The sequence below is a fragment of the Sorex araneus genome, chromosome 5 (assembly GCF_027595985.1).
Source record: "Sorex araneus isolate mSorAra2 chromosome 5, mSorAra2.pri, whole genome shotgun sequence".
Lineage (NCBI taxonomy): Eukaryota > Metazoa > Chordata > Mammalia > Eulipotyphla > Soricidae > Sorex > Sorex araneus.
Genome location: NC_073306.1, coordinates 115622137 through 115648726, shown reverse-complemented (window position 1 = coordinate 115648726; position 26590 = coordinate 115622137). Strand labels below are relative to the sequence as shown.

Here is a 26590-nt window from a genome sequence, read left to right as displayed (position 1 = left end):
GGCTGGAAGCTTCACTCTCTTGGAAGCTGCAACACAAAGGGGAGGAGGAGGCTGAGTCTGGGCTGGCGGAGTGACCCTGGAACGCTTACCACCTGCTCCCTGGGAAGGTTCCGGAACACACTGGGAGCTTAGCCCAGGCAGGGGGCACCAATCCTCTGCTTCCCTATCCCCAGGGCAGAGGCCCTTTGTCAATCTGCAGAGCAGGATAAACCTCAGATCCGTGACTATGCTCCACGTGTGTCCTGCAAAGACCAGGGGTCCCGGCCTGGGGGCTGGGAGAAGGTGAACACACAACTGGCCCAGCAAGTTCACTGAGCCGTGACACTAGGCCAAGGGGCTAAGCCTGGTCACAGCCAGGGTGGACAGGAGAGTGGGAGCTGGGCATATCTGGAAGAATCCAAAAGAAGAGGTCTGGGCTTTCAGGCGGGTCATCCTTCCGGTCTGATTTATTGGGGTGGAAGGTGGGGGGTGGTTCTTGGCCAGAGTCCAGAGACAAGAGTGTTTTGTTTGTTTGCTTGTTTGGGGGCCACACCAGGCGGTGTCCAGGGCTTACTCCTGGCCCTGGCTCTGCACTCAGGAATTACTTCTGGCAGGTTTGGGGGGGCCATAGGGGGTGCTGGTCGAGGCTGGCAGCATGCAAGGCAAACGCCCTACCCACTGAACTGTCGCTGCGGCCCCGAGACAAGACAGATTTTTACAAAAAGATACGAACCCCATTTTAAAAAACAAACAGAAGGAAACAAACGATTCTTAGGACCAGTCTGGGCCTGCGGCACCGCAAGTCTGTCCACCGCTTGGCCAGGGCAGAAGGCGGCTCCCCAAAGCCGGGGCCGTGGGCAGTGCTCCAGCCCTCCGGCCGCAAGGCCAGCAGGGCCCACGACGCCTTTGCTGCTTGGAGATGCCCAGCCTGCACCCCAGGGTCCCGCCGCCCCCCGCAGGTGGCCTCAGAGCACCGCCAGGTTGTGGCAGGACTTGGAGCGCGCCTTGAGCGCCTGGCGGCGGGCGCTGCGGGCAGTCAGGCGGGCCAGGAAGCGGCGCGCGCGCTGGCCGAGGCTGGCGCGCCGGCGGGGGGTCGGCGGCTCCCGGGCCGCGCTGTCCCGGCGGCGCAGGCGCAGTTGGCGCACGACGCCCTCGAAGAGCTCGGCCACGTTGTGCTGCAGCGCGGCCGACGTCTCGATGAACTTGCAGTCGAACACCACCGCGCACGCGCGACCCTCTGGCCGAGGCGGAGGACCCATCCGAGAAGACCGAAAAGGCAGAAGAGAGAGAGAGGCGTGTTCAGTCTTTTTGGTTTTGGCTTTGGGGAGGTGGGGGTGGCTTTGCACTCAGGAATTACTGCTGGCGTTGCTGGGGGACCATGTGGGATGCCGAGGATCGAACCTGGGTCAGCCGTGTGCCCTACCCGCTGGATTATTGCTCCACCCCCAAGGCCTGTTCGGTTTTTTTTTTTTTTTTTTTTTTTGCTTTTTGGGTCACACCTCAGGGGTTACTCCTGGCTCTGCACTCAGGAATTACTCCTGGCGGTGCTCAGGGGACCATATGGGATGCTGGGATTTGAACCTGGGTCGGCTGCGTGCAAGGCAAACGCCTTACCCGATGTGCTATCGCTCCAGCCCCAAGGCCTGTTCGTTTTTAAAAGCCGTTTTTCTTTGCACGTCTTTTGTCTGGCTGGGTCCCAGGGGCCTCGAAGATAGATGAGACCTGGTGGTGCATAGCTAATGCCCAGGCCAGTGATTGAAGCTGGTTGCAGAAGGGGGCTGGGGAAATAGGGAGGCTGGCCTCAGGCAAGGAAAGGGTCTGATTTGTGTATCAGAATGAACTAGGCTGGACTTTGTCCTACATGCAGCTTGAAGGAAGGACAAAAGCATGCAACTTGCAGCAACATGGATGGAACCGGAGGATATCATGCTGAGTGAAGTCAGTCAGAAAAGGGATAGATACAGGTATCAGGACAGGGATGCATGCAGAACGATCTCTCTCATCTGGGGGATGTGAAGATACACAGTGAGGCACTGGAGCTACCTTACAGTTGGTAGGGCATTTGCCTTGCATGCAGCCCACCCAGGTTCGATCACCAAGAGTAATTCCTAAGTGCAGGCTCAGGAGTAACCTCTGAACAGCATCACAGGGTGTGACCCCCAACACCCCCCCCAACAAAGGGAAAAAAAAACACATACAGTAAGGGAGCAACAAAGAGCCAAAGGCAATATAATTGATGTAGGTAGGTAGATAGGGAAAGGCCCTTGGCAATGAAACAGATTAACAAAGCCTCTAGGAGGGAGAATCCTGAGACTGACCCAGCCTGAGACTGACCCAGCCTCCCTGGTAACGGACTTTCACCTGGAAGGAAGCCCCCACGTGAGGGCAGGTTGGAGAAACCCTATAAAAACCAGCCCAATAGCCCATTCGAGGCTTCCTCCACCCTTGGAGAAGCCCGCGTTCTCTCTTGAGCGCGTTACTCCTACTGGCATTTCTTTTCCACTTATCCCTTCCTCCCTCTCTCAGAAACCTCTGAATAAAATCTTTCACTTCACTACTTGTCTACTCCTGAAATTCTTTTCTGCGAGTGAGACAAGAACCCAGTTGCCGTGGGTCCCGGGTGTTTGAGGCGGTTGGAGAGAAAGTGATCGTCTTTCTCCTCCCCGCTTCACGAAAGTCACCCGTGGGGCCCACCGACATCATAATGGGAGAATGGTTTACACAACCGAGTAGGGGGAGTATGGGAGGAAGGGTATTGGGGTCCTTGGGAGAGGGTGGTGGGTACATTGGTGATGGGTGTGGTGTTGGAATAAGGTGCATGAGAAACCATTATTCATAACATTGTTAACCACAGAACCTCAATTTTTTTTTTTAATGCAGATTCCTAAGTCTACCTGTAGAGAGTATGATTCCTGGTAAGTTTGAGATGAGGTTTGAAAATCCGCATTTCACGAAGTCTCCCAGACAGTGGGTTATGAAACTGTTCTGCTGCAGACCTGTCACAGAACAGATGGTTCTCCCCTCTCTGGGATGCCAGAAGGTCTTTGGACTAGTTTTCAGGGACCGATGACCCTGTGGAACTGGCTCCCCTGCCTAGGAGGTAGTTATCTTATTTTTTGGGGGGGGGGTCACACCCAGCGATGCACAGGGTTTACTCCTATCTCTGCACTCAGAAATTACCCCTGGATGTGCTCAGGGGACCATATGGGATGCTGGGAATTGAACCCGGGTCAGCCGCGTGCAAGGCAAACACCCTATAAAGATAGATCAAAAAGCACTGCTCATGTCTCTTTAAATATAAGTCATCTAGAACTTCACAAGTTTTGCTCTGCCCTTGTTGGCTGAACCACGGTGTTCCGTTGCTGCTGTTTGGTTCTGGCGCTGGGAATCACATCCAGGGCGGCAGACATGCACAGCAGGTGTTCGCCGGCTGAACTCCCCTCCCGGCACAGTGTCCGGTTTCCTTCACGATTCACACCTTGTGACATTTGAGTTCCTTCTTTGCTTATGTATGTGCCAGGAATGGAAACAGCACCTCCCGCAGATAGAAACTGTCCTTGAGCTCCATCCCTGGCCTCAGAGGCATCATGAAATTTGAATTTCTACTACTCGCTGTAGGTTGGAGTCAATTTATCTTTCTGAGGCCGCCGAGGTAAGCCCTGGAAAGGCCTGGTGGCACAGGGCCTATCGTGCTGGGTGGATTAAGTGTCTCTGACTAAGGACCTGGGGAGCCCCAGGGGAACACACGAGTGAAGAAGTCACAAGGTCTGATGTGGTTCTGGGAAGCTCCCGAGGCTGGTGAGCAGAACTGGTTGTGCGGGGGGAGGGGGCTGACAGGCACAGGGCTGGCTGGCCAGGACAGGTCAGGACTGGGCAGAGGCCATGCACATGGAGGGAAGGGATGGGGTGTAGGGAGGAGACCTGGTAGGAAGTGAAGACTGGTTTGGGGGAGTGAGAGCAGAGGCTAGAATGTCCCTCGCTCCCAGGCGTAGGCAAAGAGGGGACGGTTTTGGGGGGTACAGGTGAGAGGAGGACGGTCACTGAGACGAGGCTCATGGGAGGGGCAGTTGGCAGCGTGGCCGAGAGAAAGCAGGTAGAGGAGGCGGCATGAGGCGCTCACCTTCCACGGAAACTTCTCGGCAGCGTGCCAGGTCTGCCTTGTTGCCCACCAGGATGATGGGCACGTGGTCCGCCTGATGGGTGCGCCGGAGCTGAATGCGGAGCTCAGAGGCGCTCTCGAAACTGCCTCTGTCTGCAATGGAGTAGACGATGATGTAGGCGCTGCCCGTCTGCAGGCACGACTCCTGGCTCCAGCTCGCATCCTGCATGGGAGGGACCCCAGGCCCATCCTCAGAGCGTGCCTGGGTCCTGGCTTTGAAAGTGGGCAGGGGGGGAGGGGGCGCGCGGGACTGGGATGATCTGGTGAGTGGGGTGGGCCCAAGGATTATTTCTTAGGTTGGCGAGACAGGCGGGTAGCGGGGTGGGGACGGCTAGCTCTGCTCTTGGTCCCCGTGCTGCTTGAAAAACAGGGCGACCTCACTGCTCTCGCTCACTCAGGAGGCTGCGCTCCGGACACCCTGGAGCCATCGGCTCCCTCTTCCCGCTAAGGAGGGTCTGACTCTGTCAGCTCTTCAGTCTGAGGAGGGCTCAGGCTCGTGAGTGCTTTGGGTCCTTTTGCAGTCCCGGCTTAGGAGAATAACGGAAGAGAAGGGCAGGAAGGGAGACGAAGGAAGGAGGCAGACACGAGGGGAAGAGTTCTTCAGGACAGTTTTGAAGTCGGAGTAGCCGTGGAATGTCAGGGAAGGGGCGGGAAAGGCACCACAACCTCCAGTTAACTCCCACAGAAGGCTGATAGAGAAAAGACAGTCACATTTGCTTTCTTTGAGAGGCCAAGCTACACACGCATGCAGTCATCGTGGGAGCGAGGACATGCATGATTTAATGATAATCACGAAGAGGATGAAGAGGATGACTACTCCTCACACCTCCCAGTGAGCCCTCATTACTCAGTTGCATCTTGGCATATGTATTCTTTTTGGCTTTTTGGGTCTCACCTGGAGATGCTCAGGGTTTACTTCTGGCTCTGCACTCAGGAATTATTCCTGGCGGTGCTCGGAATAATTGGGGCTCGGGGACCATATGGGATGCCTGGGTTGGCCCCGTGCAAAGTAAATGCTCTACCCACTGTACTATTGCTTCAGGCCCTCGATATATTTTTACTTAGGGGTTTTCAGTTTCATGGGACTGAAGTTTATTTGTTGTTGTTATTTTGTTTGTTTGTTTGGTTTTGGTTTTGGGGCCTATATCTGTTAGTGCCCAGGGCTTACCCTTGGCTCTGCCCTCAGGGATCACTCCTGGCTGGGCGTGGGGTGCCCAGGATCCAACCTAGGTTGACCACAGCAGGGTAAACACCCTATCCTGTTTATCAATGTATTATTACTTTTCTCCAAGCTGACCCTTCCTGTCCTGAAATGAAATTTATGTATCCTACTATCTGGTAAAGAAATTAACTTGCTAGTACAGAGAGAATAATTCCAATACCTTGGAAAGCCTTCCTCACAAACATGTGGTCATGAGTTCAAATCCCTAGTGTCTCACATGCACTGAGTGAAAGCTGAAAGCTCTGCTCTTTGAGCATGGCAATTCTGTTGCCTGTGATCTCTAGTGCCACAGTGAGTTGTGCTGTATCAAATCCAGCTGTCCATAAAGACCACAAAGGGATGCAACACCCAGTGAGTACCACCATGAAAATGTGTGAGCTCCATGGTCAGGAAGTGTGTCTCCTGGAAAGCATGTGTGTGAGCACTGCAATGACCCTTGGAAAAGCACCACAAAAACTGGGCATCAACTAAAGAGTACAATCCCAGGGGCTGGAGCGGTAGCATAATGGGTAGGGTGTTTGCCTTGCATGCAGCCAACCCGGGTTCTATTCCCAGCATCCCATATGGTCACTGAAGCAGAACCAGGAGTGATTCCTGAGTGCACGAGCCAGGAGTAACCTCTGTGCATCGCTGGATGTGACCCAAAAAGAAAAAAGAAAAAAAAAGAGTACGGCCTCAGGTAGAACAGTGATTTTACAGCATGTAGGGTGTTTGCCTTGTATGTGGCTGACCTGGGTTCAATTCCCAGCACCCCATATGTTCCCTCTATCCCATATGGAGCCCGCTAGGAGTGAGTGATTCCTGAGTGCAGAGCCAGGGGTAAGCCCTGAACACTGTTGGGTTGACCCCAAAACCAAAACCAAAACAAAAAATGTACAATCGCTGCCAAGCAAGTATGTGGCACCTCAGCACCTCAACTAAAGGAGCACCATGCTTGGTGAGCACCACGGTGAGTGTGCAAGCATGGCAACCTGGTGTGTGACTTCTGGTGAGCACAGAACCAGGAGTGATGACTCTGGCCATTGCCACCACCATAAGAACAACCAAGGGAAGGGAAGGGGAGGAAATATTAAAAACAAAGCATTAACTTGCCTTAATAAAGACCCACTTTTTGCCCTCAGCTCCTGGGAGGTAATCCCTGAGCCCCTGGAGTGTCCTGCCTGATAAGAATGTCTTGACTTGGAAGTTTGGAGGTATATCTGATATTAAACCACAGGTGGTCAGCCATAACTATAAGAATCAAGTCCCCATAAAAGTATGCAAACATCAGAATTCTGCAGTCACCGTCCCTGGCTGGCAATACGATTATGTATGTCTTCCCTCCCTCCTTGTTCCCACTCCCCTTCAAGGTATGCATTGCTCTCTTCTTTTGAGAGGGTTGGGGCCACGCTCAGTGGGGCTCGGGGCTTACTCCTGGCTCTGTACTCCTGAATCACTCTTGGAAGTGCTCTGGGGACCATGTGGGGTGCTGGCGATCGAACCTAGGTCAGCTGCATGCATGGCAAGTGCCTTACCCATTGTATTCTTTCCATCTCCCCCAAGCACAACTCTTGGTTCTTGTTTTGGGGCCATATCTGGTGGTGCTCAGGGTTTACTCCTGACTCTGTGCTCAGGGATCACTCCTAGTTTTGCTCAGGGAACGACGTGTGGTACCAGGGATTGAACCAGGGTCAGCACATGAAAGACCAGGGACCAACCCCTTGTACTGTCTGACTCTGAATAACTTGTTTAAGTGTTTCTAAGACAGGGTTCCTGACCTCCAAAATCTTTTTGGAGGAAGATTAGGGAGCTGGAGAGTTTTAATGCATAGTGTAAGCATCGTGGGGAGAAGCATATGCAAGTGGCAGGCAGGTAGTGGAAGAGGATAGTGGAAGTCAGAAGAAACCGACCTGGCAAAGTATAGGTAGGAGGGCTTCCCTGTGGACTGGTGAGTGGGGTTGGAAAGAAAGAACAGACACTTTGCTGAGAGCAGCCAGAAAAGCTTTCTGAAAACCAAGCAAGACAGACAAGTAGGAAAGCACGAACTCAGTGGGTAGCACTGAGCACTGTCCTCCCATTGCTCATCAACTAGCTTGAGCAGGCACCAGTAACGTCTCCATGGTGAGACTTGTTACTGTTTTTGGCATATCGAATACACCACGGGTAGCTTGCCAGGCTCTGCCGTGCGGGCGGGATACTCTCGGCAGCTTGCCGGGCTCCCCAAGAGGAACGGAGGAATCACCCCTGTCAAATAATTTCTCAGCAGCCCATATCAATTCTTTCCCAGGCCACATAACCATGAAGACAACTGTGGGATCTCACCCTGGGTTGGGAGACAACTATGGAGTCTCATTCTGGGTTCTCGACCTTGACTATGAACAGATTTCTTTCCCTTCTGGGTCTTAGTTTCTCTACCTGTAGAAAGAGGATCATTTTATTTTTTGGTTTTTGGGTCACACCCAGCGATGCTCAGGGGTTACTCCTGGCTCATGCACTCAGGAATTACTCATGGCTGTGCTTGGGGGACCAAATGGGATGCTGGGATTCGAACCCGGGTCGGCCGCGTGCAAGGCAAATGTCCTATCCGCTGTGCTATTGCTCCAGCCCCAGAAAGAGTATCATTCTTGACCATTCTTCACTGCAGAAATATTTAGGGAGAATTTTGATTTATGTTTTAGGGTCATAAAATAATCTGGTGCACGGATTTTTGGGTAAGAGCCCTGGGGATGTATTTTTTTTTTTTTTGCCACATCCAGCAATGCTCAGAGGTCATTCCTGGATGGCTTGGGGGACCATATGGGGTGTGGGGAATCAAACCCAGATCACTCAAGTGCAAGGCAAACGCCCTACCTGCTATACTATCTCTCTGCCCCAAGGGATGTAATTAAAATAGAGTCAAGGAACCCCACTTGTATAAACTCTTATTTCATTGGGTCTTGGGGTAAGGAATGAGAAGTGTGTGTGTGTGTGTGTGTGTGTGTGTGTGTGTGTGTGTGTGTGTGTGTGTGTGTATCTGGCATCAATTCCAAGACTTCACACTTTCAGGCAAGAACTTTACCACGGAGCTATATTCCAGGCCCCGTGAATTTGATTTTTTGTATTCTGTGTAGGTGGTAATTAGTCAAACTTGGGTTCTATTAAATGAGCCAAAGGCTCACACACACTATTCTCATATTCTCCCTAACATCAGAGTACCATCTAGACCAAGGATGGAAATGATAGATACTGACTCCAAAAAAGGCTGTTGCCACATGAATTAATTTGGGGGGATGCCATCAGTCACCGACCAGTGAAATGAGTTCAGTTTCTTCAGTTGAAGGAAAATCAAGGGCCAGACAAGAGAAAATATTCTTAAAACTACATAGCCAGCAGGGCATAGAATCTCAGTTCCTAGTTTTCTAGGACTAGGACTCTGCCCCCATAGGATTCTTAACTGATTCCAAAAAGTAAACCCCGTCTCACCTGTTGTGAGTTTCATGAGACTATGGGACATGTCTGCCCTATTCACTGCTGGGTTTCCAGTGTTCTGACCAAGTTGTATATTCAGAAATAGTTAGAAAATATTTTTTTCTTTTTCTTTCTTCCATTTTTTGGGCCACACCTGGTGAGGTTTGGGGGTGATTCCTGACTCTGAGCTCATGAATTACTCTTGGCTGTGTGTGGCAAACCATATGGGATGCCAGGGATTGAACCTGGGTCAGCTGCTTGCAAGAAAAGTGCCCGACATGCTGTACTATCACTCCAGTCCCTAGAAAAAAAATATATATGTATATATATTTTTTAGAAAATATTTCTTAACAAATGAATGAGTGACAAAGAGAAACCTCAGTTTAAGGTTCAGAAGGCGTTACTTCTGGGGAGGAAAAGGGTTGTAGAAAGGGGTCGTCCTGAAGCAGAGAGAGAATAGGCTCTGAGGTTTTCTAGATCTGGACTTGAATCCCACGTGTCTATTCAAGAAGTCTGGCACATTATTAACCCCTCTGAACTTTAATTCAAGTAGAATAGGAATCAGAACATTCACTGCTTTGCCTTGATAGAAAGTCCTAATGTATGTCTCGTGCTTAGCATAGGGACTGACACTCCATAAATGGCATGTCTATTAAGGGAACCATCATAGTTATTGGTTCATTTTGGACCCGAGTTTCCTTTTAGCTTACTTAAAAGGAATTGGCCACATTGCTCGTCACGACGAGCCTCTGGGCCTATCACTGGTTAATCACCCAACAGTGCTCACCTAAGCCCCGCCCAGGGACAGGGTCCCCCTGCATTCTAGAGGAGGGGCCTACCTCTTGGAGAGATCCTAGGTGATTTTAGATCCTTCTCTTTCCTTAGTTATATTTCTCTAAAGTTCTACAGTGAGCATGTATAGCAAGAAAAGGGGCTGGGGAGGGGAGGGCAGTTAGGATAGAGAGGGGACCAATATGACAATGATAGTTGGAAATGGTCACTTTGGATAAGGGCTGAGTGCCGATAGTAAATAAAGTAAAGGGATATACATGATAACCTTTCAGAACTGTATTGCAAATTATAATACCCAGGAGGGGGGGAGAGGGAGGGGAGAGAGAGAGAGAGAGAGGGAGAGAGAGAGAGAGAGAGAGAGAGAGAGAAAGGCAGGTGGAGAGGGTGAGAAAAACTGGGGACACTGGTCACGGGAAGTGTACACTGGTGAAGGGATGGGTATTGGAACATTGTATGACCGAAACCTAATCATGAACAACCTTGTGACTGTGTATCTCACGGTGATTCAATAAAAAAGATAATTAAAAAAAAAGAAAAGAGAAGAAAAGGGGTCAGAGCAATCCTACAGCGGGCAGGACATCTGCCTTGCACGCGGCTAACCTGGATTAAATCTTCGGCACCCCGTATGGTCACTCCAACCAGCCAGGAGTGATCCCTGAACGTAGAGCCAGGAGTAAGCGCCAAGCATTTCTGGGTGTGGCCCCAAAACAAACAAACAAAAAGCAAGGAAAAAAGAAAACTCAAGCAAGATAAGAGCATGAGAGGGCCATGTTCCAGTCTGCCGTTCTCTTCTGCTCTGAAAGGGGCCAGGGGAGGACACCTTCTGGTTTCCTTTTTTCCCTAGCTCCCGAGTTACAGTTAATGTGAGTGATCACAATTTACGTATTTCATCTATGTTCACCATTACTGCTTGATTTGGAGCCACATCTGACAGTGCTCGGGGCTGCTCCTGGCATGATGCTCAGAAACACTCCCCGTCGTGCTTGGGGACCATGAGCTACCAGCACGCATTCCAACCTTCTCTGGCCCCATGGTCACCATGTTTGGGGTGTGTTCTAAACAGTGCTCACCTCTGTGCAATTGCATAAGAGTTTCCCAAGGCTGGTGGGCTGGAGAGGTAGCTGGGAAAGTGCTTGCCTTGCAGGCAGCCTACCCAGGTTCAATCCTTCAACCCCCAACCCCCTGTATGGTCCCCTGAGGTCCCTGGGTGCAGTGCCAGGAGTAAGCCCTGAGCACAGTCAGGTGTGTCCCCAAAGCCAAAACAAATAAAAACCAGCTGGTAAGAAAGATAGGAGTGATTGACCCACTTATCAGATGTGAATACTGAAGTTCATGGCTTGGACAAAACCACACAACTGGTAAGAAAAAGAAAGGAGAATTCCACCTCAGGTGTGCCGGTGCTCAGTCCCGTGCTCCCGTCTCTGCAGAGCACAGCTGGGTGGAATGGAATGAGGGCGCTAATGGCCAGTGGGAGGCTGACAGGCGGCAGGAGGAGCAAAGCCTGGCGTGGCTGCAGCGAGGGTGAAGGGCCAGCAGAGAGGACCAGGGGGTCAGGCGTGCGAGGTCTTTGTTTGGAGAGGTTGCTTAGGAGCGCTGGGATTTGGGAGCTTAAGGATGCTCCCCGCCTAGTCCTTGCTCTTTGGTGCCTACGCAGGGGATGGAGCCTGTGATGAGGCCCAGTTCTCCCCACCCCCGGCCCCTTGCTGTTCCCTACCAGTTTCTCGGCCTCCCAGGCGTCCACGACCACCAGCGTGGTGTCCTCTCCATCCACTGTGAGCGTCCTCTCGTACACTTCTTCTGCAAGCGAGGAAAGAGCCGGAACTCAGGGAGGAGGCAGGCCTGGGGACAGGGTGGGCCCAGACCCTCCTTTGCAGTCACAGTGTCCTCTGCTCTTTCTCTGGAGGTGCTCACCACACTGAGGCTCACCACACTGAGGCCTGTCTCTCTGGACCCGTGAAGAAGCCTCGCTGAGAAGCCAGCTCAGTACCCGGTGCACAGTAGGTGCTAGAGAGTGGCTAGGTTGCCTGGATGGGAGTGGGGTGTTGGAGGGGTTAATCTTGAGCTGGGAATTCTCCTTAGCATGTGCTTCCGGCACTCCTGTATCTTCTGGGCCCCTGCCTTCCCCTCTGGTGCATGTCTCCTATAGACCTCTCCTATGGGCTCTCACTGCGGGTCCAACCCTGTCCCCCTCACCCTGCGACCTTTCAGCCAGTGCTACAGGAACCCAGCTTCATTTTTCATCTTCTCACGCCCCATTACCAGAACCCCGGACAACTCTAAGTTCTCCGAGTCTCTAGGGGATAAAGAAATTCAGGTTTCAGAACCTAGCATCTGCAAGTCTCCTCTGGAGTAGGTAGGATCTTAGTTTTGCTGCAGGTCATGGCGGCCCCAGGATGACTGGCCAGGGGACCGGGGGGACCCAGGAGCAGGGGAGAGTAGGATCTGGACGTTATTTTTTCTTTTTTGGGGCTCACACCCGGCAATGCACAGGGGTTACTCCTGGCTCTGCACTCAGGAATTACTCCTGGCGGTGCTTGGGGGACCATATGGGATGCCGGGGATCGAACCCGGGTCGGCCGCGTGCAAGGCAAACGCCCTACCCGCTGTGCTATCGCTCCAGCCCCGGAAAGTTATTTTCTTTACTCATAGACTCACGGAATTCAGAATTGCTTTCCTTATGACAGGGAATAATCCTGCACCTAAGACATTGGCCGACTTCTGGCTTATTATCCAAGGAATTCCCCTCCCATGGACCACTGTCTTGCTGTACCTTGCACAACTCTCGGGGGTGCCCTTCACTTTCCAGTTGACGTGAATGGTGGAGCGTATATGCCTTACCCAGCGGTACTTGGCAGCCTCCTGGCCCCTGCAGCCAAGGGTTGTCGCTCCTTTGCCCACCTCCCAGCCGGCCCTCAGGGCCTACCTCCCAGCTGTTCATGGAGCTCCCGTTCCTGCTTCCCTGCAAAGAGGCTGGCCAGGCTGGTCTTCCCAACTCCCGGGTCTCCAAGCAGCACCACCCGGTAAAGGGCTTCCCAGGAGCCTTCCGAGTCGCTGGATTCTGAGGACCAGCTGTTGGGGGCTGGTGAGGGTTGCCGGGCAGGAGGGTTGAGAGAGGCTGACTGGCCCAGCCGGGGATGCTGGGACTTCATGGACGGTGTGGCGCACAGGAGGCCTGGCCGATGACCCCGGGATGACAGGGGCAGCGGGGTGCTGGCTCTCCTCTGGAGGGAGGTCTTTGCTCCTTGCTGCGTGTTGAGTGTCATCCTCGGGAAGGGGGGCTTGGCTTGTTCCCTCCCTCCTTCCTTCCTGCTTGGTTCCTCTCCTCTTTCCTTCCTCCTGCGAAGAGAAGGGATGGTGAATTACTCTGAGCCCCTTTGGGGTCCAGATCAGCTGCCTAGACGCCCCTCTGCGGGTGCCACCCCCATCTAACGGGAGGGGCCGGCTCCTTGGGGTTGAAGTTTCTGCTTCAGGTCCGGTGTGAACCGGCATCAGGCTGGGAGGGGCGAGAGCACCAAGTTGTGACCCGCACACACCAGCGTGCGCCCTAGGGGTCCCTTTCCCCTGCCTGGAGCGTGGCCGGGTGAGGACCCCAGCGCAGGCCCTCCTATCGCGGGCCCCAACAGGAACCGCATTCGCACCCCGAAAGGCACCTGAGTTGCCCGCACAGCTGGGGGTTCTTGGAGGGGAATTGGGGGGTAGGGGGGTGTCCTTCGCGGGGGGAGGGGTTAATTCTACCGCCCGAGAGCATTTAGGCCGAGGAAGAGGCAGGCCGGGGTGGGTGCGCCTCCCCAGGGCGAGGTGGTCCTGGGGGGGGGTTCTCCCCGGGCGTAACCCGAGCGCCCCGCTGTCAGGGGAACGTGCGTCCGGCCCGCCCCCTACGTGAAAAATTCAGGAGCCGCCGGGCCGGCGCTGCGGCCTCAGGCTGGGGCTGGGGGTGGGGGGTGTGCGGCAGCCGGGCCCCAAGTTTGCGGTGACAGGACAGGGTCCTGGCAGGGGGCGGGGGGAGAAGCCCCAGGGCCCGGGAGCGCAAGTGTGACGGCGCCGGCGGTCCAAGTTCGCGCTGCCGGGGCCGGGACCCCTGGCGCCGAGCGCCCCCAGCCCCCCACCGGGCCGTGAGAGTGTCCCGCTCCGAGGCTTGCCAGTCCTCCCAGCGCCCGAGATCGCAGAAGCTGCCCGGGCACGCGGGGGTCCAGGGTCCCCTTGCCCGGTTGGCGCTGCAGGGGACATTCCCCACCCCCCCCCCCCCCCCCAGCTCGACTCTGCAGGCGCCCGGCGAACTCCGTCCCAACTCCGCCAAGTCCCGGCCTTTACCTGGGGTGGGGAGGGGTCCCGAGTCCCCGCAGCCGCCGCCGCCCGGGTGCTTCAGGGTGTCCCGCCGCCTGGGCTGCAGCCCCTCGGGCCGGTCCCGCCCCGCCGCCCCGCCGGGGGAGGAGCCGCGACCCCGCCGCGTCCAGCCGGGTCCAGCCGGGTGCAGCCCCGCCCCGTTAGGGCAGCCCCGGGGTCCCCGCGGCCCGGGCCGCTGGACGCACTCTGCTGACCGCTGCCGACCCGCCGCCTCTCTCGGCTCCTCCGCCCGCCTGGGGGCGGCGGTGCAGGGGTGGGGGCGAGAGAGGAAGGATTAGGTACAGAATTTCTGGCTCCGAATCCAGCAGTGGGGCTCACCGACTTTTGCCCTTCTTAGATAAGCCACTTGTGGGGAGCAGAATGTCCAGATTCCCTGGTAGGGCCCCCCTACAGGAGAGGCGATTCTGCCGTCGTGGGAGCGGAGTTCAGGATATTTGAGCTCCCATCGTGCCCAAGGGGGTGCTGAGTTGGTTGAGAAACCGGTTTGCGAGGAGGGTCAATGTAGGGAGAGGACTGGCGGGACGTAGGAGCTCAGGAAGCCCGCACTGAAGAGGGTGTTGTCCCGACATCACTGACTGACCCATTCATTCATGCATTCACCAAGTTCTCGGTCAGCACCTTTGTCTCAGGGAGGGTGGTCCTGCGCCTGCCAGAATGACTGTCTCCACTCTGATGCGTGTTCAGGTCACTTCCCTTCTACCTGGGATGGTCTGGGCACTTTGTCTGAATCCCTTCCTCCCTTCCTCCTCCCTCCCTCCCTCCCTCCCTCCCTCCCTCCCTCCCTCCCTCCCTCCCTCCCTCCCTTTCCTTTTTTTTTAAATTTTGCTTTTTGGGTCACACCCGGTGATGCACAGGGGTTACTCCTGGCTTTGCACTCAGGAATTACTCCTGGCGGTGCTCAGGGAACCATATGGGATGCTGGGAATCGAACCCGGGTCAGCTGCGTGCAAGGCAAATGTCCTACCCGCTGTGCTATTGCTCCAGACCCCCCTCCCTCTCTCTCTCTTCCTCTCTTTCCCTCTCTCTCTCCCTCTTTTTCTTTCTCTCTTTTTCTTTCTTTCTTTCTTTCTTTCTTTCTTTCTTTCTTTCTTTCTTTCTTTCTTTCTTTCTTTCTTTCTTTCTTTCTTTCTTTCCTTCCTTCCTTCCTTCCTTCCTTCCTTCTTTCCTTCCTTCCTTCCTTCCTTCCTTCCTTCTTTCTTTCTTTCTTTCTTTCTTTCTTTCTTTCTTTCTTTCTTTCTTTCTTTCTTTCTTTCTTTCTTTCTTTCTTTCTTTCTTTCTTTCTTTCTTTCTTTCTTCCTTCCTTTCTTTCTCTCTTTCTTCCTTTGCAGTGCTTAGGGAACTCTTTGCGGTGCCAGGGTGAGAACCTGCTGCACTACCTCTCCAGCCCTCTCAGCTCCTCGAGAGGTCGGGCAGACCCAGCTCTCTCGTAGACTCAGGCCTCTGCCTGTGAGCTTCAGGTCCTTTTCCCTCGCAGAGATGATCTTACAGCAGTGGCGACAACAGGTGTGCATGTAGGAGGAGACACTGTGTGATCTTGGCAGAGGGACCTGGGGATTTTATTTATTTTTAATGTTTTGTCTATTTATTTTGGGGAGTGGGCTCCACTTGGCAATACTCAGGGCTTACTCCTGGCTCTGTGCTCAGGGGTCACTCCTGGGATACTTGAGGGACCATAGGTAATGCTGAAGATTGAACCCAGGTCAGCCACATGCAAGGCAAGTGCCCTAGCTGCTTGTATTATCTCTCCTGTTTCTGGAAGTGGTGGCTTTAGCCATCCATAGGGTCAGGACCTTTTTGAGGAGGGTCCCTACTTTTCTATCCCGGTCAGTGGTGCTGTGTTTTTGGGGGCCCTGGACACCAGGTTGTACTTGTGGGTGGGCTCATTGTCGTGGCTGACGGGTTCCAGGTGTCCAGCTCAAAGCAATTCCCACAGCAGCCGGGTCGATTAGCTGAGCCCACGCACTGTGGGAGAAGCCGAACCCCGTCACGCCTGGCTTCCTGCCGCGCCTTGGCCCTCTGAGCGCCTCTTCCCCACCCGCAGGACGGGCTGTGTGGTATGCACGGCATTGTACGTTGTCTGGGAGGGAGGCAACTGTGGCTTCAGTCCCAGTGCTGCAACTTAATTGCGGTGGGAGTTTAGTCAAGCCCCTTTCCTTCTTCGGATTTCAGTTTCCTCATTTAAAACGGAAATCTGCCCAGCTTACATCTTTGCTTAAAAACTTGGTTGTCTAAGGAATTTAAAAAGCTTTGCAAATCCTACTTGTCTAAGGTACAGCGGCCTACATTTGACATCCAGGGCCTGTCCAGCCCTGGCTCCTGTCCTCTCTGGGCTCACTGCTAGTCTCTGCCCGGCACACCCCTCACGGAGGCCAGGCCCGCACTCCCAGGTGCATTTTATTCCTGGAACTGCCTCGCCTCTGGTCGTCTCTCAGGATTCTGCTCAGATGCTTGCGTCCCTCCAGCACTCTCAAAACTCCTAAAATTCCTTGCAGGGGCTAAACAAGGACGTGGCCACTTGCTAGAACCCACTCTCAGCTTTTTCTTCGGTAGGTTTGGGGAGAACTTGAGAACGTGTGTGTTGGGCAATCCTCAGCTGCTGCTCTGGGCACCTGTGGCACTGTGGGAGTCCCTGGGCTATATCAGTTCATTTTCCGTGGACTTGGCGCAGCAGGTCCCATTTATTGTCTCGTTTCCAGAGCCCATCTCACGACCTACTTTCTTTTTGAAAGGGTCTGTGGGTCCCATTTCCATCCCTGGACTTAAGAAGGGGAACTATAAAGTATTTGGACTTACCGCCACTTCTTAAAGAATAGGTTTGGCCCCGAGAGACCAATAACTTTGGTGTTGAACCAGGCCCCTCTGCAGCGAAGGCCGTCTCCTCCATCTCTGGTGGGGGAAGGGACCCTTTCAGGCCCCCGGACGCTGTTTTCTGCCTCCGAGCTCAGAAGCCCCCAACAGGTATAGATGACCAGTTCCCCAGGGAGCTGGCAGAGCTCCAGCCACACTCTTGGGAGCACTGCCCCTTGGCTCACCCGCTGCCCACACTCCTGTCTTGATCTGCAGCCCCGTGGGTCCACAGCAAAGGCGGGGACTCCACCTGCTCGACTCCCGGGCTCTCCTGTTCTCCCCAGAAGCCCTGTGGCCATGACCCGGCTGTTTCTGCTCTTTATGATTCTCCTGGCCCTGGACCTTGTGTCTCCAGCTAAGAGTCCATGCATGAGCAAGCGTCTCTGTAAGTGTGTGTGTGTGTATGTGTGTGTACATGAGTGTGTTTATGTGGTATGTGATGTGTGCATGGTGTGCATATGTGTATTCATGTGTATGTGGTATGTGTAAGTGTATTGGTGTACGTCTGTGTAAGTGGTGTGTGTGTTTATGTGTGTGCGTGAATGTGTATATGTAACTATATATGTGGTATGTGTATGTATATGTATATGTGTGATATATGTATGTAGTATGTGTATGTGTGTGAGTGAGTGTAATATGTGTTTATACGTGTGGGTGTGTATATGTGTTTAAGTGTATATATGTGGTGTGTGAGTATATGTGGTTTGTGTATGTATATGCGTGTATGTGTCATCTGTATGTGGTATGTTAATGTGATGTATGTATGGTACATGTATGTATGAGTGTGTGTACATGTGTTTCACTGTGTGTATGTGATATGTTGTATGAGTGAAAGTATATGTATGTGTGTATGTGCGTATGTCTGTGAGTGAGTGTGAAAGTAAGTTGTGTGTGAGGATGTGTATGAGTGAGAATGTGTGTGTGAGAGAGTGTATTTGTGTGGGTGTGAGATGTGTGTGCTGTGTGAGTAAGTGCAATAAGTGTGTGAGGATGTGTATGTGAGTGCTGTGTGAGTGTGTAAGGATGTGTGTGAGTGTGTGTGAATGTGTGAGGATGTGTGTGAGCATGTGTGAGTGTATGAGGATGTGTGAGTGTGTGTGAGTGCTGTGTGAGTGAATGTGTGAGGATGTATGTGCGTGTGTGTGTGTATGAGGATATGTGTATGTTTGAGTGTGAGGATGTGTAAGTACTGTGTGAGTGAATGTGTAAGGGTGTGTAAGTACTGTGTGAGTGAATGTGTGAGGGTGTGTGAGTGCACAGAGATGAGTCATGCCTGCATCTGATTTGTTGGGCAGCTTTACAGCAAGTTGTTCAGTGGGCCCCTCAGTTTCCTGAGCCTTACAATGGAATGCCTCAACCACTCTTCACCTGAAAAGTGTTTCTTGCGCATCGGGCTCTAATACAATGACTAGGGACCCAGCAGTGGAAGGAAATAAGGTCCTGGTTCTCATGGAGCTGATGTTTCAGCCAGAAAATGACCAAACACACACAGACAGAGCCAGGAGTGTCGTGTGCTGAGAATGGGAGCAGGGCAAGGAGCTGGGGGTGGTGGGGGCAGAGGGGGCCGGGGCGCTCAGGAAGGCCTCTGCTTTGGTTTGTCTTTCAACTTTTAATTTGGGAAATTTCAGATGAACTTCAAAGTGGAGAGATTAAGAAGAAGGCGAATTAGACATTTATTATAGAAAAACGTAAAATTCAGCCAACTAGGAAAAGTGGAATGCTGTGTGTTCTTAAAAGCAATCATTTTATTTTAGAAAAATTTAGAACATAAGTGAAAAATAGTATAATCCCACGCCCCTCGTCCTTGTATTCATCACCCCATGCCAGCCATTGTCACCTGTCCCCGCCTTCCCCAGGGAAATGTGTATATTTGTATGTCTTTTTTTTTTTTTTTGCTTTTTGGGTCACACCTGGCAGTGCACAAGGGTTACTCCTGGCTTTGCACTCAGGAATCGCCCCTGGCGGTGCTCAGGGGACCATATGGGATGCTGGGAATCGAACTCAGTTTGGCCGAGTGCAAGGCAAACGCCCTACCCGCTGTGCTATCACTCCAGCCCCCTGTATGTCATTTTTATTCTCCTGTTTTAGGGCCACACCCAGTGGTGCTCAGGATCACACTCCAAGTGGTCACAGGGCATCAAGTAGTAACAGGGCCCGTGCCTGGGCCTCAAACATGCAAAGTCTGCGCTCAGCCCACTGACTGGTTCCCGGGCCCAGAGCTACTAGGTTTGTATCAAGTGGGTTCATGCAGAGACCTGCACCTCTCGTAAGACAGGCTGGAGGAAGGAGGAGACAGGAGGGTGACGATGCTTCTGAGGAGAAGCAGGGTGCAGGTGTCACTGGGGTGGGGAGCACAAGAGGAGAGTAGGAGAGATGAAGTCAGAGGAGGGGGCATGACAGACAGGCCAGTGGTTCCCGAGTGGACAAGACCAGGCCTTCCCAGGGTCTGGAATGGTTGGGGGTGGCAGTCTCGGGTGCAATTGTGGGGTGCTTTGTTTCTCCTCTAAAGGGAGTTGCCTTTCGGGGTGGAGAGATAGTACAGTGAGCAGGGCAATTGCCTTGCGTGTGGCTGACCAGGTTTGATTGCCAGCACTACATATGGTCCCTTGAACACTGCCAGGAATGACCTACTGAGGACAGAGCCGGGGGTGAGCCTTGAGCACCTCTAGATAGGGTCCAAATCACCTTCAGAAGGAAAATAAGGTGTGGTCCAGAGAGACAGTACAGCAGGTAGGACGCTTGCCTTGCATGCGGCCGATCTGGTTTGATCCTCAGCGTACCGTATGTGGACTCTGCCAGGAGTGCTCCCTGAGCGCAGAACCAGGAGTAAGCCCAGAGCCCTGCCAGGTGTGGCCTCCAAGCAAAACAAAAACAAAAAGGGCAGATTTCCAGGTAGGTTTGGCAGCCAAGGGGGTTCTGAGCAATTTTTAATTTTTCCCCTGAAAGGAGATTAGTAGGGTAAGTTTGGGACCCGTGAACCGTAGACAAAAGTGACAGTTTCTGAGTCCTGGCTTTGGGACAGTTAAGTGACGATGTATGAAGGGGGCTCTAGGAACTGCTCCCACTGAATCCCAGGAGCTTGGATCTGTCACTGTGCCCCAAGTCTCCCTTGTGGCCAGAAGTGGGGCAAGTCCCCTGTCGTCTTCATCTGTGAAATTGAGCGGGCTTGTCTAGCGCCCACACGGCTCCCTCCAGCTCCCTGTCCTTTTGGTAACCCTACTTGCCATTTGTTGAATGTTTACTGCCTGCCTGGGGCTAATGCGGTTAAAGCCACGGCCGTTGCCCACTGGCAGAAGCTGTCCAGAGGAGGGCGCCATGGCCTTGGGACTCAGGAGTGGCCGAGGGGGGATCTGCGCACAGGCAGTGGGAATTGGGTGGAGAACACACTTTATTTTTTTTTAATTTTTTTAATTTTTGCTTTTTGGGTCACACCTGGCGATGCACAGGGGTCACTCCTGGCTCTGCACTCAGGAACCACCCCTGGCAGTGCTCAGGGGACCATATGGGATGCTGGGAATTGAACCCGGGTCGGCCGCGTGCAAAGCAAACGCCCTACCCGCTATTGCTCCAGCCCCACACTTTATTTTTTTAATATTTAATTTTTTGAGTTTCAGTCACACAGTGTTCCAATGCCCATCCTTCAACCAGTGTACATTTCCCAGAGCCAATGTCCCCAGTTTCCCTCCCAGCATCCTCCAACTGCCACCCCCCAGCCTGCCAGCCTGCCTCTGTGGCGGCACCTCTCTCTCTCTGTCTCTCTGTGTCTCTGTCTCTCTCTCTCTCTCTGTCTCTCTCTCGCTCTCTCTCTCCTTTTGGGAATTGTGATTGGCAGTACAGATACTGAAAGGTTATCATGTACCCTTTACCAACTTTCAACACTCAGTTCTTGTCCAGCGCAATCGTTTCCAATTATTATCATACTGGTCCCTTCTCTCTCTTACCTACCCTCTGCCCCCCAACACAGTTGTGGTAGATTCCAACCATTGATCAGATGGATAACACACTTTAAACTTGTATACAAAAAAACCCCCAAAAGCAAAATCAAATAAACAAATAAAAAAACTCTGTATGTTCCCCACCCTCTTCAGAGCATGGGCCAGGGGTCACTTCTGGAGGTATTCAGCTACCTCAGCGAATGTGTCAATGATCAAGTCCAGTGATCCGATGCTACTCTGGGACAGTGGCACCTCCATGGCCATGACTGGTGCAAGGAGTCTCCACAACTACCCCAGGTGGTGCTTAGGGGGCGCTCTGTGGTGCCAGGGATTCCACTTGGGGCTTCTCAGGTGCAAGGCATGCACTCCACTTGGGTTCCCACATGGAGGCCTTGAGACGAGCTGGGCTTCATCCTAAGATTACTGGATGGTGAACAGGGCCGAGCAGCATGCATGTTGGCCCAACTACCATGTGAGGTCTGTGGGATCTTTTAATTTTTTTCAAATTTTTAGATTTTTTTCATAAAGTTGTTCACAGTAATTGGTTGCATTCAATATTTCAACTCCAGTTCCACCATTACACCTTCCCACCACCATTATTTGGAATTGCCTCACTACCACTCAAGAGTGCCCCACAGACAGATGCTAGTTAATTTATTTTGTAGTGCTTGTTATGCATGGCATGAGATGCTCCTGAAATTCTAAAATTTTAAATAGTTGGGGCCCGGAGACATCTCTGCAGTGAGCTGCTCGGCTCTGAGATTCATGTGTGAGTCTCCGGATCTTAGCCATTAGCTCACTTAAATGGCACCCGGAGCAGTTCATGGGCGTGACAGCCAGGACCCCAAAGGGGCGGGGAGACAGAAAGGAGTGGCCTGTCCCCAATCCCATGAGGCTTGGAGTTTTCAGTCACTGGTGGTCCCGCATACATGAGCTTTTCATTGGGCTCTGGAGGTTTGCGGCTGCCCGGGTTCATTGGGGAGATGGAAGGACCACGCCTGCTCCCGTCTGAGGCTCCCCAGTGAACTCAGCCTGGCGCAAGGTCTGGAGACATCTCTGGGCGAGATGCTCAATTCCAAAATTCATTAGCGCAGGATCTTTTTATTTTATTAAAAAATTTTTTTGCTTTTTTTTTTTCAGGGGTGAGGGTCATACCCAGTGATGCTCAGGGGTTAGTCCTGGCTCTGCAGCCAGGAATCATTCCTGGCAGTGCTTGGGGGACCATGTGGGATGCCGGGATTGAACTGGGTTGGCCACGTGCAAGACAAATGCCCTACCCGCTGTACTATTGCTCCGGTCCCCGCAGGATCTTTTTAAATCTTGGTACAGTCAGGAAAGTCTTTATCTTTGGTCTCCCATACCCCTATTCCCTGGTCTTGGTTCTTCTGAGTCATGCATGGGTCACGTTCTAGAAGCATCTAATAAACAGACCTCTCTAAGTGGTGATCCTCTGCTTTTCTTCCCGACGCCCTGGTCGGCCTCACAACCCCCTGATATTTGCATTTCTACTTGCCACGTCTATTTGCTCCTGTTATCAAGGCTCTCTCGTGCTGGGAGATCCTTGAGGGAGCAGACCGTCTTGGTTGTTGTGGTACCTGAGTGATCCCAGGCCTGTTGAATGAATATAAGAGAAAGATACCCCACCCCAGCCTGTAAACAAGAAAACTTGGGGGTGGGGAAGGACTTATTCTCCCATGGCCCCGGGTTTGAAATTCGCTCACCAAATCCTAATATTCTCTATGTGCAGTAGTTTGCATATGGTGGGGTGTTTCTCGAGCTAGAAATCCTGTCTCTGTTCCTTAGTGACTGTGTTACCTGGGTCAAGTGTGTTAACCTTGTGTGCCTCAGTTTCCTATTCTGTAGGACAGGGATTGTCATGTGTTCAACTCTAATGGTAATGTTATTTTTTCAAAAAGCGCTTAGAGTGTTCCCAAGGTGTGGGTTAAACTCTACAAGAAATGAGTCTAATTGGTGAGAGTCTAACTGGTGATCCATGGGTTAATCTGGACAGAGCCTGAGGTCCAGGGTTTAAGTAGCAGCCTCATCAGTGATCATTGGTCTGTCCCCTGGAGCCCTGCTCAGAGCCCGTGTCCTGTGGCCTGGCATATGACTTGGGGCTTTAAGACCCTTCATCTAACCAGTGACTTGATATCTGACTTGGGCTCTGTGGTCTAAGTTGTCAGTGATCTGACTCGTGACTTCATCTTTTATTCTTTAAATTTTATTTATTTATTTATTTTTAAATTTCTGTATGTGATTTTACATTTTAAAAAAAAAATTTAATGAATCACCATGAGGTACAGTTACAGAGTTACAAACTTTCCTGCTTACATTTCAGTCATACAATGATCAAGTACCCATCCCTCCACCAGTGCCCGTTCTCCACCATCAATGATCCCAGTATCCCTCCCACCAACCCCCCTACCACCCCGCCCCCACCCCCACCTCTGTGGCGGGGCATTGCCTCTTGTTCTCTCTCTCCTTTGGGTTGTTGTGGTTTGCAATACAGGTATTGAGTGGCCATCGTGTTCAGTCTATATCGTGACTTCATCTTAATCTGTGCTGAAACCAATGACAAGGGGTCGCACCCGGGACCTCAGGTCTGTTTTGGGTCTGACAGTCCAACAAAAGATCTGAGAGCTAAGCGGGCCCATGGAACTAATGTCACTTGTGGCCTAGCCCTTGATTTGGCTCAGACCTGTGGACGCTGGTCCCAGCGGTAACTCCTGGGCTCTCTGTGATCCGTAATCTTCCTTCGCGCAGGGAGAAATGAATTCAAACGATGCTGGAGGGGCCCAGGGGCCTACCGGATTTACTGCTTGAAGCAAGACACCTATATGCACCTGTGCCCGGATGCTACCTTGCGTTGCCTCTCCGACAGAAGCAAGCCTCAGCTGCGCCCCTGCCTTCAGCAGGCACACCTGCTCTTCAATAAAACACACACCCCTGTCTTCCTGGGTTGCTTATTCGCTGTTCCCCAGCCCCAAAGGGAGGTGTGGGATGTGTAGTTGGTGGAAGGGAGTGGGAGTGCCTGGGAAGATGGGGCTTTGTGACCAATGGTTTCTGTTCTCTTAGTTTTCTCTGTCGAGCTCAGCAAAAATTTCTCGATCTCTAGTACAGTGGGGAAGGCGCTTGTCTTGTATGCAGCTGACCCAGGTTCAATTCTCTCTCTCTCTCTCTCTCTCTCTCTCTCTCTCTCTCTCACACACACACACACACACACACACACACACAAATGGCCCGCCAAGCCCCACTATATGTGATCCCTGAGTACACAGAGCTGAGTTTAAGAGAAATGAAGTTGGGAAACACTCTCTTTGTCTGCCAACTTCTTCCAGGGGGATGAAGCCAGAGTCAAGCAGACATGTTGGGTAAGTCGAGGCAATGCCAACAGCAGAAAGGCTCTTGTCCACTGTCCTTGGAGACATTTAGAGAGTTCAGATCTGTCTTGGAGTAAGAGCATGAACCCAGCCTTGCCAGGCCAAGAAAGAGTGTTGACCTTGGAAATGCTTCAGAGCTGAAGGGATGCTGAACCCAGGGGACAGTCTCTGGGTGGGTGGTGGAGGGCTACTTGCTGCACCAGGTGTTAACCCTTTAGTTTCCAGCTGGAGAGGGTCCGGGGGATATATCTAAGGCAGCAGAGAGGGCTCGGCTCGTAGCTCTTTGCCCATAAGCATGGAAGCATCAGATTATTTCAGTAACAAAGCACAACACCTGAGTATCACTTGGGGTTTGGCACTACCTTAAATCTAGGTTGTCTAGACATTGAACGGAGAGCTGGCCCATTTTTTGGTATCCATTATAGTGGGGGTAGAGTAGCAACAGAACTGCGGAGAACTCGAAAACTGACATGAGATGCCTGGTATGATCATGAAACCTCAACAGACCTTGGGCATCATGTCAGTTGAGTGGCAACCAGACAGAGCGGGAAACTAAGGGGTGTTTTTGCGGTGGACAAACCCCAGTCATTTGAATTTCCAGCAGATTCCAGCCAGCTATCTGAGCTCCTCATCGTTGGCCCCGTTGGCGTAGCGGGAGAGGCAAGGGGAGAAGAAGAGAAATCCGAAGACTGGGCAAAGCTGCCAAAAAGATCAAGTCTCTTAGAACTTGAGAAATTGCCAGAGTATATCGAAGTTGTCGAACTAGACCAGGTTGTAAACTGGATTGAACCGGGCCAGAGAGCTAGGTGTGGCGGGGGACTCAAACACTTGCTCTGTGTGCAGCTGACCCAGGTTTGATCTTTAGCACCTAATGAGTTCCCAGAGCACTGCCAGCAGTGATCCTTGATTATAGAGCGAGGCGTTAAGTCCTGAGCACAGCCAGAGGCAGCTCAGAAACCAAGACAAGAAACAAATAGGGCCCAGAGGTATAGTACAGCAGGTAAGGGGCTTGCCTTACTTGTGCCCGACCCAGGTTGGATCCCCAATACTTCATATGGCCCCCCGAGTCCCTCTAGGAGGGATCCCTGAGCACAGAGCCAGGAGTAATCCCAGAGCACTGCTAGGTGTGCTCCTTCCAAGGAAACTACCCCCCAAAACCTGGATGGAACTAAATTTACTCATGTGTTCTTTCCCTCCATGCCCACCCCCTTGCTGTCTTAGCCAGACAGAACCTTTCCTCTCCAATGTGGTGTGCGGGGATTGTGACCTTGTTCAGGGAAGATGGCAAAGATTTGATTGAGGACTCAGACAGACTCGAGTCCACAGCTCTGCCACACATAGGCCACAGGCTCTGGGAGCCAGGAAGGTGACTTCCTGTGTCCACATCTGCATACTCCTTTGCCAAAAAAAGAGCCTAAAGATAGTCTTTGTTGGGGGTATGGTGCCACCAACAGGTCAGCCTATAGCTGTGGGCCAAGTACATCAGACTTCCTGACACCCCAAAATTGCCACTGTGCCTTTGGCCGGACCCCAAAACTTGGGACCAAGTTTACCAAGAAATTAAATGGCCAAAAGTTAGGTATGTGGGAGCCACACCCACAAACCACCTCCGGCTCAGCTATATAAACTCACTTATTGGCCTTATTTCAGAGACCCATAGATAAATCTTGAAAAAGATCAAAAGCCACAGTTAATCTCGGACCCGTGCATGGTTGAACAGACTGGGGTAAATCGGAGGGGGGCAGGGTGGCCTGTGCCTGCCCAAGCAGAGCCCTGAACAGCCACATGCTTCCACAATCCAAGATCGCCACCAACCCTCCACCCCACCGCCACCTGACTCCACTGTCTCAGGACGCACCTCGCCAAGATATAATCTGTTGAAAATTCGGGTGTCCAGGTTTTGTGATTGAAATCTCCAGGCTTTCAGGGAGTTGGGGTGGGCCACCTCCCCCCACACACCGACTTCCCAATACACATGGAAGCACTGGCTGTCACCCCTACAAACCAACTCCAGCGCCAAACTGTAAACTCTATTAGTGGCCTTGATTCAGAGAATAAATTTCAAAAGAGATCAAAAGCCAGAGACACAACAGTGAGTCTCAGAAGATACCACAGAGCTGGAGATCTCTCCGGGCCCCATACCAACCCAATTTCACCGGGGGCACCCCAGATGGAGCAGGTGCAAGTCTCCCCGCCTACCCCAGATGGAATCCCGGCGACCAAGAGCTTCCACAAGCAAGGCCCAGGTATGCGGGTTCCAGGACTGGATCTCCATGCTGCATGGGGGCAGAGGTGCTGGGCTGTCCCTCCCCGGCTCCCTGCCCGCTGGCTGTCACCCCCACAATGTACCTCCAGGTGCCATCTTAGCGAGCCAACAGCCCTGATCCAGAGACGCCCAAATGAATCCCAAAATGGATTAGTGCCCTACAGAAATGTCTCTGGAACCCAACCATTTATAATCTAGGATTCCAGAAGCATGTGGCCACAGCACCCATGATATCCAAAA

General features: G+C 52.5%; 2 protein-coding genes across 3 annotated transcripts; one reads left to right on the top strand and one right to left on the bottom strand.

Moving 5' to 3' along the window:
- Positions 1-456: 456 nt before the first annotated feature.
- Positions 457-13997, bottom strand: REM1 (RRAD and GEM like GTPase 1). Of its 2 annotated transcripts, none has more exons than XM_055139726.1 (5): positions 13890-13997; positions 12502-12914; positions 11293-11375; positions 4100-4301; positions 457-1216 (listed from the first exon to the last, which is right to left on the bottom strand). In XM_055139726.1, the coding sequence occupies exons 2-5, from the start codon at positions 12839-12841 to the stop codon at positions 945-947; spliced, it is 897 nt and encodes a 298-aa protein (XP_054995701.1). In that variant the 5' UTR covers positions 12842-12914; positions 13890-13997; the 3' UTR covers positions 457-944. The 2 variants fall into 2 exon arrangements, with proteins under 2 accessions (XP_054995701.1, XP_054995702.1); XM_055139727.1 differs by having other exon boundaries at positions 4100-4231.
- Positions 13998-17066: 3069 nt separating this feature from the next.
- Positions 17067-23712, top strand: DEFB124 (defensin beta 124). Its single transcript, XM_055139936.1, has 3 exons — positions 17067-17114; positions 18880-18895; positions 23468-23712. Exons 1-3 carry the CDS (start codon positions 17067-17069, stop codon positions 23710-23712), a joined length of 309 nt encoding a protein of 102 aa, XP_054995911.1.
- The last annotated feature ends 2878 nt before the right edge of the window (positions 23713-26590 follow it).